Here is a 16,144-nt window from a genome sequence, read left to right as displayed (position 1 = left end):
GATACTTAAGTCACAATAATGGTATCAGGTTAGAAATTTTCAAAATGGAAAGTTAAAAAACCATAGGAGCTAAAATATATATTATCATGAAATTCTTTTTTATTTTTTTTTGGTGCTGGAGATTAAACACAGGGGCACTCTAACCTCCAAGCTGCATCCCCAGCCCTATTTTACTTTTATATTTGGATATAGAGTCTCACTAAGTTGCTGAGGCTGGCTTTGAACCTTTGATCATCTTGTGTCAGCCTCCTAAGGGCCATCATGCACAGCTTTTCAAATCCTTCTAAGTCAACTTTGAATTCCTGTTACCTGCATTCACATGAAGAGGGATATTTTCTACAATTACATGTGGCAGCGTGATGACAGTACTGATGACAGGGATGTTTTCCATGGCCGAAGTCCTATGGAAGAAAAGTCCATCTTTTAAACTTACATTTTCTATAAGAAGTCAATAAATTCAATACAGGGAACATGTGTATTCACCTACATGCTTCAAAGGAAATATAAATTATTCTTTCCCAAGACTTTATTAATAGAAGTAGTACTGTAAGAGCTTTTAGAATACTACTTTTGTTCTAAATATTTCTGATGAATAAATGATAGCATCTATGGCTACTATTTGTGGCCAGAAGTTGTGTCAGACTGTCAATCACAAAGCCCACCATTTATTTCAGTGTTGTGACAGAAATTTCTCAATGCAGGAAGGAGTGTGGCAATTTACATTATGATACAAACTCCTTGTCTCATTGAGGTGCTTCATAGATGGCCCCAGACCACTTCAAAAGGCACAGTTAGAACTAACTACAAGTAGATGGTGGGAACTGAAGAATTAAAACATAGCTCACTATTAGTCAAAAGACATTTACTGAAATAAAGTAACATTATGAAACTGTTCAAGATTTCCCTACATCATGCTTAGGGGAGCACTAGGAGTCACTGGCAGCTACATGACTGCCAGGGATATCCCTCATGAGGGGTCTTCATCTGGAAAGGAACAGTTGACATTAGTGCAAATGACTACAGAGAAAAGCAACAGGCAAAGCATCTAAGCCTCCATCGATAATAAGTTTACCTTTATTATATTACAGAAGCATGCTAGAATAAGTAAGCAGTGCCTTTGATGTGTTATTTTAACTCTTATAAACATACAAAATAAACTAAACATCAGTATGATAAATTCAGAAGTACAGAAAAGAAAAAGCAAGTTAGATTAGTTTTTATTTCTTAGTAAAATTATATAAAGAAGACTTCCGGGAAGATGGTGACCGAGAAAAGTAGCGTTTACAAGTCCTACTAACATTCGATCCCTATTGCCACAAAATCAGTACTTTTCATAGCCAGAAAACACTATCAGCAGAGAAATAAAAAATGTAAACCCAAAGGACAGAGAAAAGGAAGACTAGAAGAACCGGAAACCAGAAACCAACCTGCATTGCAGTGGCAGAGCTACACGGCGCCATCTTCCCTCACAGCACCAGGCTCCAGAGAGGAAAGGTAAACAAGGAGCTTAAGTGAGCAGCTGCAGATCATTTGGGTGAAATTCAGCAGTTCTTTCAGTGCAAAGAATGCCTAAAACTCCCAGTGGCCAAGCTCATCACACCTTCCAGGGACTCAGAACGGAGATCAAAACCAGAAAAGAAATACACCAGCCTCATGGCTGAGGGCATGGCAGCAGCGCCATATTCCCAGCAGCAGTGGCGTGTTCACCACACCCGGGACAGCTCCAGATCAGCGCGCACAATAACCGTAAGTGAAATTGTGGCTCCTACAGGAGGAATTCCAGCACTGCACCCCCAGGGATTTGCACAGCTTTGATAAATCTCCCTGGGTCTGAGATTTTGCAGTCCAACCCAGTGAAGGAGTAGCGGTGGCAAAGATACCACACCCTAGTTGCAGCTCCCCATGGGAAAACGCCCAGCCCAGCACCCCCCACTGTCTCATGCAGCCTCGATTAACTCCTTGGGTCTGAGACTTTGCCAAACAAACCAGTAAAGGAGTTGTGGCGGCTGAGATTACCCAAAACTCGAGATTCAGAGCACCCTCAGTAAAGTCATGGTGACCCAGGGAAGAACCCAGAGAAGGTACCAACTTCTGAAATCATGGGAAAGAGGAACAACAATAGAGCACTGAATGCCCACAACCCCATAATATCAGAACCTGATAACACAGAAATTCAGAGATCTCCAGAAGATCAAATCAGGAATATAACTAGAAATAATACAGAACCTTCAAAAAGAATTTAGAGAGAGTCTAAAAGAAATAAAGGATGCATTCATTGAAGAAAAGGCATCAATTCAAACTATAAACAATCAATTAGACTACATGGAGAATAGAATCTCGCTCCTACAAGATGATCACTCCAAAAACGAATGCATAATTTATATTTATTTATTTATTTATATATATATTTATATATTTATTTTGGTGGGCCTGGGGGTGGAACCCAGGGGCTTTCTACCTCTGGGCTATCCTCCCAGACCTATTTTATATTTTATTTGAAAACAGGGTCTCACTAAGTTGCTGAGAGCCTCACTCAGTAGCTGAGGCTGGCTTTGAACCTGTGTGATCCTCCTGTCTCAGCCTCTCAAGCGCTGGGATTACAAGCATGCACCACCACGTCCAACTGAACGCATAATTTATAACTTAGAAAAAAAATCAGACAGCAGGAATCTGATATTGAAGAAATATGGGCCCATTTTAAGAGAGCTCTAACCTAAGAATAACAGGAATAGAAGAGGGAAAAGAAGGTGAAACCAAAGGGATCAATAATCTCTTCAAAGAAAAAATAGCAGAAAAATTTCCAAACATAGAGCAAGAGGTCGATACACAGGTCCAGGAAACTTATAGAACTCCCTTTAGACAGGATCAGAGAAAAGGTTCCCCATGGCACATAATTGTCAAAATGATCAATGTGGAAGCCAAGCAGAGAATCTTAAAGGCAACAAAAACAAAAGGCCAAGTGACATTCAGAGGTAAACCAATTAGAATCACTAGACTTCCCAAACCAAGTCATGAAAGCCAGAAGGGCCTGGAGTAACATATTCCAAACTCTGAAAGAAAACAACTTCCAGCCAAAAATTTCCTACCCAGAAAAACTATCTATCAAATTAGATGGGGAAATAAGAAGCTTCCATGACAAACAGAAACTGAAGGAATTTATGTCTTCAAAACCAGCGCTAGAGAAAATACTCAAAGAGATTAACTACAAAGAAGAAATAGGTAATACACACCAGAACCAGAGAAACAAGATTTTCCATCCACCAGACAACTAAGTAAAGAAGAATAAACAATAATTCAAACAAAAATAAAATCTTAACATGTTAGGAATTAAAAGTTATCTCTCAACAATCACACTGAATGTAAATGGCCTCAATTCCCCAATAAAAAGACATAAAGTGGCAAAATGGATTAAAAACCAGAATCTATTCATGTGTTGCTACATCTGTAAAGAAACACACTTTACAGGTAAAGAGAATACCAAACTCAAGGTAAAGGGCTGGAGCAAGGTAATTCATGTTAAGTAGCCATCCTAACAAATGTGAAGTAGTATTTCACTATAGTTTTTATTTGTATTTCCTTAATGATTAGTTATATTATGATGATGATGAATGATATACATGTGTTTATTGATCATATAAAAATCTTTGGAGATTCATTATCTATTTTAGTCTTTTACCTATTTCTAAATTGTATTGTTTGCTTTTATTGTTGCTAATTTTTAGGATTTATATTTGGAATATTAATATATCTTCAGATATAGCATTTGGAAATATTTTATCCCATTCTATCAGTAACTTTTAATTCTGTTTACATTGTCTTTGGATGTACAATTTTTTTTATTTTTTTATGAAGTCTGTTTATTCTTTTGTTGCCTGTGCCTTTGGAATCATATCTAAGAAATCACTGCCAATGTCAATGTTGTGAAGTTTTATGACCCAGGTTTTCTTCTAAAAGTTTATAGTCTTAAGATTTACATTTAGTTCTTTTATCTATTTTGAGTTAATATTTATATATGGTATTAGGTAAGGGTCTAATTTTATTCTTTTTCATGTAATTGTTATTTTTCAACAACAATTAGTGAAGATTATTATTTCCTTCACCAAATGTTCTTGGAAACCTTGTCAAAAATAACTTGACCATATATGGAAGAATTTATTTCTAGGCTTTTTATTTTACTCCACTTTTTTATATAGCCTTTATAGCAAAACTACACTGTTTTGATTATTGTAGCTTTATAAGGTCTGAAATCAGAAAATGTACATCTTGTAGTCGTGTTGTTTTTTGAGACTGTTTTGGGTATTTAGAGTTCATATTTCACGTTAGGAAAGATTTTTTCTGAAAAAAAAATAAGTGTATGAGAAAAAGAATTATATAAAAAGATTTCTGATTTAAGTTCAAGTATGGTAAATATTGATGCATATAATTCATATAGCTAGAAGCTTTTAAGCATTCTCAATGATTTTTCAAAGTGTAAAGGTATATTACTGCCCAAGTTCTTTTTCTGAAGTGTCTTGACTATTTCTGACTTTTTGCATTACCATGTAAATTTTAGAATTGAGTGTGAAGTTACATAAGAAACAAAAAACTTGAAATATTAAACAAATTTCATTGAATCCATAGAAGAGTTCAAAAGATTAAATTTTATACAAGACCACTCTGTATCTCTCACATTTAGGTTTTCTTTTAATGTTTTAAAGTTTTATAATTTTCTCTAAAAAGGCAAGACAAATCTATTAGGTATAGTCCTAGATATCTTAGAATTGTGGTAGCTATGTAAATGATACCTATTTTTAAAGGACATTATCTAGAAGCTTAATTCTGATATAAAAAATGCAACTGCAGCCGGGCGTGGTGCCACATGCTTTTAATCCTAGCATTTGGGAGGCTGAGACCGGAGGATTGTGGTTCGCAGACAGCCTCAGCTACTTAGTGAGGCCCTCTGCAACTCAGTGAGACCCTGTTTCAAAATAAAGAATAAAAAATTGGGCAGGGGATGTAGCTCGGAGGTCAAATGCCTCTGGGTTCCATCCCCATACCCGGGGGAAAAAAAAAAAAGCAACCGTAGCTGTGCATCATGGTGCATGTTTATAATTCCAGTACTTTGGGGGCTGAGATAGGAAGAGTGTGGGTTTGTGGCCAGTCTTAGTTCCTTAGTGAAGCCTTCCATAACTTAGTGAGACGGTTTCAAAATAAAGAATAAATAGGGCTGGGAGTGTATCTTGGAGGTTGAATTTCCCTGGGTTTAATATCTAGTACCACCTCAAATGCAACTGATATCTATATATTAGTGTTATATCCAGTAACATTACAGAAAAATCTTAATTCCCTCGAGTTTTCCATGCAGATAATCCTACTGATTATAAATGAGAATAACTGTCACCTGATGATGTTCTTCCACAGTCCTATCTTCAGATTTAGTTTGGCTAAAATTTTATTACTATATATGTCACAAATTGTGAAAAAGACAAATTAATGTTTAATTTTCCTTCTTAGTCTCTGTTTTAGCAAATAATCGATCATATTCATATAACTTCTGCTTTTCAGAATGATAAATGACAATGAAAATAATAAAGGTATTAGAATAACAAAATAGTCTGGTACAATGGCACACATCTGTAATCCCAGTACTAGGGAGGCTAAAACAGTAGGAATTCAGGTTCAAGACCTGACTCAGCAACTTAGTGAGGCTCTCTGCTGCTTAGCAAGACTCTGTGTCCAAATAAAAGTAAAATAAAACAGGGATGGGGATGTAGCTTGAAGGTAGAATGCGGGTGGGTTCAATCCCCAGTACCAAACACACACACACACACACACACACACACACACACACACACACACACAGACACAGAGAAATAACAAAGACACTGAAGAGAGTTGATATAATTTTTACCTCTTCCAGGAGATAATATAATGTCCAGTTGCTACTCCACCTTCAATATTTCCAACAGATGGGCATCGAAGACAAAAACATTCACTAGCACTCTCTCCAGTCTGTAAGACAACTATAGGAAAGCATCTTTATTATCTGATATAATGATTTTTTTTATCAATAAAAGGATGTTCATACCCAAGTAATGCAACAAAGAAGGAATATCTTACAAATTATATTTATAGTGCTTTAGGAACTAGAGCCCAGAAATTTTAAATGACTTTTTCAAAGTCACAAAATCTAGTGTTATTTATGATAACCTAACAATATTTCATTATAACACAATTTATATGTTTGGGACAAAGCCCTATTAAAACTAAAGAATAGCTGGGTGTGGTGGCACACGCTTGTAATTCCAGCATTCAGGAGGTTGAGACTGGAGGATTGCAGTCCGCAGAAAGCCTCAGCTACATAGTGAGGCCCTTTGCAACTCAGTGAGACACTGTTTAAAAATAAAGGATAAAAAAATAGGGCTGGGGGTGTAGCTCGGAGGTAGTATGCCCCTGGGTCCCATTCCTAGTACTGCAAAATAAATAAATTAATGACTAAAAATATTGGGCTAGGGGTGTAATTCAGAGGTAGAATGTCCCTGGGTTCAATCCCCAATACCACAAAAATAATTAAGTAAATAAATAAATAAAAACTAAAAAACAGGAGAAGCTTGGAGGGTAGAATCATACACTATGGTGATTAACTTTTCATTTTCCAAATTATTTCATGTATACAAAGAAAAAATTGGGGGATAGAGAAAAAGAGAAGAGAAAATTTCAGTTAACCTCAAAGTGTTTAACATGTATTCTAAAAAATACTGGCTTTCTCTGAGTAAATGTTTATTATTGATACCACTCAAATGAAAATATATCTCATATTACTTTCTTATTGCCTAGCACAGCCATTCACCTGTTTGTAAAAGGAAGCTCTCCTTTTGCCAGGTTTACGGTAAACTCCCTTATGACAAGGTAAGTGCTCATCTAAATGAAGTCTTTACTTTCCTGAACTTCAGAGTGCACGATGTCACCCCTTCAAATGCCAGCAGGCAGTGGTGCCTACCTAACTGCTAATTGACCAAAGCTAAGAGTAGAACTTCAAGATAACTCCACCCCTGAATATTAGGAGGTTGTTTTAAACAGATGTCTGATTATATATCAAAAAAGAAAAAAGATGAGTCAACTTTGCTTTAATCAAGTTCTTTTAAGTAATCTGAAGAACTAAGAACACTGTAGACCAATGTAACCATTCAAACCTGTGAGGACAGCTTTTTAAAAACTCAGGCCATTCAAAGTAAACTCTCCCAAAGTCCACCCTAAATCCAAAGTCAACCAGAATGATCACTATGCTTACTCACAATTAGCATTATGGTCCATTTGTGACACAGAAGTCCTACACTGTTGATTTTGAAGATGAAGGAGGGAGCCATGAGCTAAGGAATGCAACTGGCCCCTAGAAACTGGAAAAGGCAAAAAAAAAAAAAAAAAAGGATTCTCTCCCAGAGCCTTAAGAAACAACACAACCAAACTAACACCTGGTTAGTAGGTCTTCTAATCTTCAGGATTTAAGCAACAAATTTGTGTTGTGTTAAGCAACTAACTTTGTGGTCACTCTTGCAGCAGCAACAGGACCTAATATATTGAAATTTCAAACCAGAGGTGATTCCATAATTTAATAAACACTTAAGTGATGCTATCAAAACAAAAATGAAGAAAACACATTTGATGTGAGCTATGTGAACTCTATGAAAGAGCTCACAGTCTTTTAAGAAAGCCATATTAATAAATAAGAAAATATCGTGGGATAAATGTTACAAAAGAACTATGTAGAAAATGCCATGGGAGTAAAGGAGGAAGAGAACTTATCCCTGAGTCGGAGACTCAGGAAGTCAAGGCTTACATGAGCCATGAAAAGCAAGCAAGGGTGCACCAGGCTGAAGAAGAGGAGAGGGTTTTAGGCCAAAGTGGTAACATGTTCAGGAGTGTAGTTTTTCTATGCAGTGTCTAGCTTGGATCAGGTGTAGTGACTCTTCTTAAGTGGACTAGGGATGCAGGCAGCCAAAGAAGGCAAGGCAATTGAAGACTTGCAGAGGAAAAAAAGGAATCAGTCAGGATCTTGGAAATGACAAACATTTAAAGGGTAAGAAAAGAAATCAGCAAGAATAAAGTAACCAGCTATTACTGAACTGGTAAGCACTGAGCTAGTTCACATAAACACATATATATTTCATTATGTCACATGTATAATCTGCTTTAATTCTGCAAAATGATGAAACAAAATGAACCATACAAGTTAACAAAAGAGCTGATTTAGTTCAGTCTGACTCTAAAGCTCGTGATTATTACGAACTAGTACAGTGGGGAGGAAAGGAAGGAGAGGACAGAAAAGCAGAGTAGAACCAGGGACAATGATGGCCAAAAGCAAGAGGAAACCAAGTTTCAGGAGAGATGGAAAAACTTAAGAAGCAATTCTGAAAGCAAAACATTTTTAATGATTATTACTTTATAAACATGATTTTTTTTTTTTTTTCAGTACTGGGGATGGAACCCAGGGACATTTTACCTCTGAGCCACACCCCCAGCCCTATTTTTTATTCTTTATTTTGAAACAGGATCTGAGTTGCAAAGGGCCTCACTAAGCAGTATCTGAGGCTATCCTCGAACTGCGATCCTCCTGTCTCAGCCTCCTAAATACTGGGATTATAAGCATGCCCCACCACACCAGGTTAAACATGCAAAATATTTTTAGCAATTAAATAGACACATGTTTGATTTTTTTGTGATACTCAGGATTGAACTCAGAGGCTTTCTAACTGTTATTACACCCCCAGCCTTATTTTTATTTTTGAAACAAAGTCTAAGTTGCAGAAAGCCTTGCTAAATTGCTGAAGCTGGCCGCCAACCTGTGATCCTCCTCTCTCAGCCTCCCAAGTACTAGGATTACAGGTGTTTGCCACTTTGCCTGGCTACATGTTTAATTTCTATTGATTGATCAATATAAAGACTTGATGCCCAGATTTTCTACAAAAACCCAATTATTGTATCATTCCAAGGGAAAATAACATCTTCTTTTTGATAAATTTTCTGGACACTAAAAGAGTGAATGGAGAATGCCTGATCTTTTTGGTATCTTCTTGAGAACCTACCCTGTAGTCTTAGTGATGCACTCAATAAATATTTGTGGATTATTTATTGAAAGATACTGAAACACATTTTCAGGCCAAATGCAAAAATATACTATAATTCTGAAAACTGACCATTCAATTTTTGTCTATATCACAAGTCAACTATGAATGTAGCAGTGTTCAGTGACTATAACAGGTAAGTGAAGAAACAAAACTCTTTAATATGTAGTTGTATGAATATATCATGATTTATTCTTATAAAACAGTTGAATATAATTTACTTAACATCCAAATTAATTTTTATTACCTCTTGCAACTCAAAAAGCATACAAGCACAAAGTACACTAAATTAAAAAGGTGTCATCCTGGGTGTGAGCCTGTTTTATAAGTGTTAGTTGGATGACTTAGGAAATTTATCTTCTACTTTTTTAAACATTTCATCCCATTTCAAATTATAAACAACAGTAAGCAATTTAATAATACAATTTAATAAAAAAAATTAGTAAGAAAAAACAATCTTTAAAAAATTCAAATATGGCTGGGCGTAGTGGCACATGCTTTTAATCCCTGCGCTTGGGAGGCGGGACAGGAGGATCGCACAGGTTCAAAGCCAGGCTCAGCTACTGAGTGAGGTTCTCAGCAGCTCAGTGAGACCCTGTTTCCAAATAAAGTATAAAAATAGGTCTGAGAGTATAGCCCGGAGGTAGAAAGCCCCTGGGTTCCAACCCCAGTACCATCCAAAAAAAAAAAAAAATTCAATTATGAAAAAAATCTAATTTTACTTAAGTATATTTTTCAAAGTATAACTTCCTCAGAGTAAAAAAAAATATCTGATCTTCTAAAATAAGGTATGCTCAAATGGTAAATGATAGTAATTCTACCTTAATTACCTTAATTCTAAATGAACTTGCTTTTGTAAGTATAAGTCTCAATTCCTTCATTTAGCAAAAAGCTAACTCTTACATTGCTAGCTCAGACACATGCATGCACATGCAAACACACACACACACACACACACACACACACACACACCCCTCTCCTTATGCCAGACTCATGCAAAGTTTCACCTTTGTCCACTTGGGACTCGAGCTGATCCACTGAAGTCATAGAGGGGGCAAGCTGTAGCTCGCTGGACACGACAGTGAGGGCCCAAGGTGAAGCACTTAGAAGGTCCGTCATCAACAGAAAGGGGATGTCAGCATAGACTCTGTCCATGTGCTCAAACTGTCACCAATGAAGATAAAAGGTCTGTCAGAAATTACACTAACCCATTTTATTTTTGCCACCAATTTCTATAACCTAAATGATTTTTTTGGTATGTACTAAAGAAACAAACCTTTGTAGAAACAAATTTAATGGCGACATCAAATGGAAAGACAGTTTCTATTGTCACAGTTTCATCCTGCAAGAAAATTTAAAGTATAAGAATAAATGGCTTTTCTAAATCCTTTTGTATAAATAAAATTTGAAAAAAGAAGGCATACAGAATGCAATCTATAATTGATCAATAATCCCAGGTTATATATTAAGAGACAAAGTCTTTTTCTTCAATTATCACATTCGTAAAAATGTGCATAGACACCTGAGTTCCATTTCTAATGTTACCTATGGCCTTATGACAATTCACAGTGCAAAGTGCTTTCTTCTACATGATTTATGTATCTCATGATCCAGTGAGCAAAATGAGCAGGGAAGGCATCATCACCACTTCACAGAGGAGGAATCAGATATTAAGAAAGATAAAATGACTTGTCTAAGGCCACAGAGCTACTGGTGCCACACCTAGAGTCTGGGCCTTCCTCTAATGCAAGTACTTTGCCTCACCTTGACTCAGCTGGTAAAATAACAACAACAATGAACATAATAAAGTAATATAAGGCATTATTAGAATCATTATACATGTTTAAGTAATGTTCATAATAATTCCAAGGAAAAAGGCGGTATTTTGACTGCCGCTTTAAGAGGAGGAGGTGGGAGCCAGGCGTGGTGGCGCATGCTTGTAATCCCCGAGATTGGGAGGCAGAGACAGGAGGATCCCGCAGGTTCGAAGCCAGCCTTGCTGGCTTAAGAGACCCTGTTTCCAAATAAAAATATAAAATAGATCTTGGAGAGTAGTCCGGAGGTAGAAGGGTTTCCAGGAACCCCAGTACCACCAAAAAGAAAAAAAAAAAAAAAAAGATGAGGAGGTGGCATAGCTAGAAAGCAAGTGACAAAGGCAGAAAGTGAACTCAATCTGATCCTGGAGCCGTGCTTTTTTTTTTTTTTTTTTTTTGGTGGTGGTACTGGGGTTCCTGGAAGCCCTTCTACCTCCGGGCTACACTCCCAGACCTATTTTTACATTTTTATTTGGAAACAGGGTCTCCTAAGCCAGCGCGCGCGGCTGGCTTCGCACCTGCGCGATCCTCCTGTCTCTGCCTCCCAAGCGCGGGGATTACAAGCGTGCGCCACCACACCCGGCTGGAGCCATGCTCTTAACCAACAGGTTATTTCCCTCACTAAAAAAGTCAGTTGGAAAAACAAAGGGTTAATATATTTTCAAAATAAATAACCTGCGCTGTTGGTGAGGACTATTTTTAAAAGGTTATGTTGGTTAAGAGCTGAGGCTATATGACAAATAATCGATCTAGATTTTTTTTTTTGGTGGTACTGAGGTTCCTGGAAGCCCTTCTACCTCTGGGCTACACTCCCCGACCTATTTTATATTTTTATTTGGAAATAGGGTTTCTTAAGCCAACGTGGCTGGCTTCAAACCTGCGTGATCCTCCTGTCTCCGCCTAGCAAGCGCAGGGATTACAAGCGTGCTCCACCATTCCTGGCTCGATCTGGATTCTAATCCCAGCAGGACACATGCTTACTAGCTCTGTGGCCTTGGACATAGAATGTGACTTTGGGAAAGTTACATTCCCAAAAAGTTGCTTTGGAAAGTCTCTTAAAGTCTCAGTTTCTATAATCCTTACAGGGTTGCTACAAAAATTAAATGAGGTTAAAAAAATATATATATATATAGTATTGAGATTGGCAGCCTTATCTCTCTCTCTCTTTTTTTTTTTTTTGGTGGTACTGGGGATGGAACCCAGGGGCCTTCTATCTCCAGGCTACACTCCCAGACTTATTTTATATTTTATTTGGAAACAAGGTCTCTTAAGCCAGGCTGGCTTCGAACCTGTGCAATCCTGTCTCAGCCTCCCAAGCACGGGGATTATAAGCGTGCGCACCACGCCCAGCACCTTATCTCTTAATTCATTATCTTGGTTCTGCACTATAGCAGGCTATGTGAAATGTCCAAAAGTGTATTATGTGCCTTCCTCTCTCCCAACTGGGAAATACAGCTTACCCTTTTACCATGTTTTTTAATCCATATGACTTATGAAGAGCCCATCATCCTGAATCTGTACAATAACCAAACTACAAATCCCCAATTTCTAGGCCTTTTTCCTTGCTGGGCTAAGGACTGATTCCTAATAAAAACCTGAGACACACTACTGCTAAGACCAAGAAGATATTATCTAGAATAACACAAAATAAAGGACTGCTCTATATGTGATCTTTCATGAAGCAGTTATGACAGATAATACCTTGTGACACTTGCAAACAATTTCTTTTTCTTCAACAGCTGTATTGATTAGGTAAGAAACATACACAAGAAACATTCTTGAGCCCACTGTTCCACAGCGAACATATAAGGTTTTTTCCAGCTGTAATAAAATATTAAATCTAGTTAGTATTACAGAGACTTCTTGAGATATTCTAGATAATGGCCCTAACTTTTTTTTTTTTAAATTTTTTTGTGGTACTGAGTTTCCTGGAAGCCCTTCTACCTCCGGGCTACACTCCCAGACCTATTTTTACATTTTTATTTGGAAACAGGGTCTCCTAAGCCAGCGCGCGCGGCTGGCTTCGAACCTGCACGATCCTCCTGTCTCTGCTTCCCAAGTGGGGGGATTACAAGCATGCGCTACCATGCCCGGCTTTTTTTTTTTTGGTGGTACTGGGGGTGGAACCCAGAGGCTTTCTACCTCCGGGCTATACTCTCAAACCTTTTTTTTATATTTTATTTGGAAAAAGGGTCTCACTAAGTTGCTGAAAGCCTCACTAAGTAGCTGCGGCTGGCTTCGAACCCGTGCGATCCTCCTGTCTCAGCCTCCCAAGTGCGGGGATTACAAGTGTGCGCCACCATGCCCGGCTTCCTTGGCCCTAACTTTTAAATTTCACTATGCTAACTGGCTAAATTCTTTTTTTTTTTTTTTTTTGGTGGTACTGGGGTTCCTGGAAGCCCTTCTCCCTCCAGGCTACACTCCCAGACCTGTTTTTTTTATTTATTTGGAAACAGGGTCTCTTAAGCCAGTGAGGCTGACTACGAACCTGCGCGATCCTCCTGTCTCCGCCTCTCAAGCGTGGGGATTACAAGAGTGCGCCACCACGCTCGGTGTAAATTCTTTATCACTTAAAATTTTTTTTTTTTTTTTGGTACTGGGGGTTATTCTACCTTCAAGCTCCATGCCCAGCCCTTTTTATTTTTTATTTTAAAATTGGGTATAAGTTGCTGAGGATCTCGCTAAATTGCTGAGGCTGGCCTCAAACCTGCATCATTCCTGTCTCGGTATTCCCCAATCCTGGGATTGGAGGCACACACTACATGCCTGGCATATTTCTCAAATTTATAGGCTGTTACTTTCTAACTAATTAAACTAATAAACCTCTATGGAGAACCCTGAGTATTTTGTAAGAGTAAGATCATTATCAATCGTTACTATAGTGTGTGTGTGTGTGTGTGTGTGTGTGTGTGTGTGTGTTACCACCCTCAACTTTCCATGAGTTTTTCCACTTGATTTGTAAACAGAAGTTGAGTGAGTGTTTATTCCACTAAGTTGTAGCCAACATTTATTTCATCTGGCAACTAATTCTCCATATTAGAGTCCTTTGTTCTAAAACCCTTTGTATGAAAGTTTGCCTGAGATATTTTATACATTTAAATATGTAAAATGTGCTGTAAAATGTTCACTAGTTAAGCCACTTTTTAAATGCTAGGATGTGCTATTAAAATGCTTTGGCCAGCTGGGCGTGGTGGTGCACACTTGTAATCCCAGCATTTGGGAGGTGGAGACCAGAGGATCGCAGTTCACATTAAACCACAGCTGCTAAGTGAGGACCCTTGCAACTCAGTGAGACCCTGTTTCAAAATAAAGAATAAAAAAATAGGGCTAGGGGTATAGCTTGGAGGTGGAATGTCCCTGAGTTCCATCCCCAGTACAATAAATAAATAAATAAATAAATAAATAAATAAATAAATAAATAAATGACTAAAAAAATAGGGCTGGGTGTGTAGCTCAGAAGCATTGTAGTGCCCCTGAGTTCCATCCCCAGTACCGAAAAAAAAAAAAAAAAAAAGCTCTAGCCAGGCTTGGTGGCACATGCTTGTAATCCCAGCATATTTTGGAGGCTGAGACAGGAGGATCGCAGGTTCACGGTCAGCCTCAGCTACTTAGTGAGGCCCTTTGCAACTCAATGAGACCCTGTTTCAAAATAAAGAATAAAAAATTAGGGCTGGGTCATAGCTCCGAGGTAGAAAGTCCTTGGGTTCCTTCCCAGTACTACCCCCCCAACACACACACAATCCTCTGAAGCTGTGGAATGTTTGCTGTGTATTTACAACTACATTTGACTTCTTCTCCAATCCCAGCTGGCTAAATTCACCTGTTCTCCTGGATGTAAATCTCCAACAGGAATGTCAGTGAGCAAAGCCGGGTAGGACTCATCACACAGTTCTGTTCCATGAAGAGTCACATGAGTCTTCTGAGTTAAGTTGGCATCCTGTCCTAAGAGGGTTAAATATATTGATGTCTTAAGACACAGAGCACATTCAAACATTATAACAATCAATACTGTGTGAAGAGCACTATATTATGCTTTCCCCCCATTTTATAAAAAACAGAAATGTATTTCCCATAGTCCAGAGACTACAGTCTAAGGTGAGGATACTGGCAGGCTCAGGTCTGATGGTCATGACTCTCTCCACTTTCTGGAGGGGGGGGGGGTTCTGCTACATCCTTTCAAGGAAGGAATGCTGTGTCTTTACATCATACTATCTTTTTTTTTTTTTTAGTACTAGGGATGGAACCCAGGGGCATTCTACCTGTGAGCTACACCCTCAGGCCTATTTTTTTATTCTTTATTTTTGAAACAGAGTTTCATTGAGTTGCAAAGGGCCTCACTAAGTAGCTAAGGCTGTCTGCAAATGGTAATCTTCCTGTCAGCCTCCGGAATGCTTGAATGCCGGGATTACAAGTGTGTGCCACTACACACCCAGCTTTAAATGAACATTCTACTGTTGATACCATGGCACTTATTTTATGTTGAACTTTGAAAAATAAAAAGTCAACACTTACCTGGTTTTAAACCAGCAGTGAGTTTCACATCTCTGATTTGGGTCTTTTCATGGGATTGAACAGTCACCACCAAACAATACATTTCATTCATCAGGGCAGGAGGCTCATGCCGCAGATGTACAGAAATATTTGGAACTCTGGAAATAATCCTTTGAAAAGAAACTTTACCTAAGTAACTCTTATTATTTTTTATTTTTTTGGCAGTACTGGGGATGGAATCCATGGGCATTGTACCTCTGAGCTACACCCCCCACTTTTTTTTTTTTTTTTTTTTGAAACAGGGTCTGAGTTGCGAAGGGCCTCGCTAACCAGCCAAGGCTGTCTGAGAACTGTGATCCTCCGGTCTCCACCTCCCAAATGCTAGGATTATAAGCATGTACCACCACGCCTGGCCTGGAACTGATTTTTTTCTTAAAGGGACTTAAAGAAGATATTTAAAAGAAATAAGAGATTGATTTTTTTTAACTTTCTGCTCACAAAGTAGACTTACATTGTGCTTGCCTGGATTATTATGCTATCCCAGTGAACCTCGTTGTTGGGGAGCTTAGGTCGTCTTTTGAAAGAACGCGCAGCCTGCAAGGCTTCCTGGGAGGAAGCAGCATCTCCTCCGCCTCCCTGCCAACTCAAGACCACACACCTGCCCGTCTCACTGCCCAGGACCAGATCCACAGAAGTAATCTGAAACAGGAAGCCGTGTCAGAAATGGCACCTCATACC

General features: G+C 38.3%; 1 protein-coding gene across 1 annotated transcript in view; it reads right to left on the bottom strand.

Moving 5' to 3' along the window:
* The window catches only part of TRAPPC11 (trafficking protein particle complex subunit 11), a gene marked incomplete at both ends in the record, with an annotated part of 51,315 nt that overhangs the window by 11,098 nt on the left and 24,073 nt on the right, over nt 1–16,144 (bottom strand). The window contains 8 exons of the mRNA XM_080710797.1: nt 310–401; nt 5,891–6,002; nt 10,109–10,265; nt 10,378–10,443; nt 12,617–12,736; nt 14,736–14,857; nt 15,428–15,576; nt 15,918–16,105. Coding sequence (XP_080566923.1) covers nt 310–401; nt 5,891–6,002; nt 10,109–10,265; nt 10,378–10,443; nt 12,617–12,736; nt 14,736–14,857; nt 15,428–15,576; nt 15,918–16,105 — 1,006 coding nt within the window. The remainder of the gene's footprint in view (nt 1–309; nt 402–5,890; nt 6,003–10,108; nt 10,266–10,377; nt 10,444–12,616; nt 12,737–14,735; nt 14,858–15,427; nt 15,577–15,917; nt 16,106–16,144) is intronic.

This window comes from Muscardinus avellanarius, assembly GCF_963383645.1.
Source record: "Muscardinus avellanarius genome assembly, chromosome: 14".
NCBI lineage: Eukaryota > Metazoa > Chordata > Mammalia > Rodentia > Gliridae > Muscardinus > Muscardinus avellanarius.
Note: the sequence above shows the minus strand (reverse complement) of the source record. Positions and strands in the feature narration are given on the sequence as shown.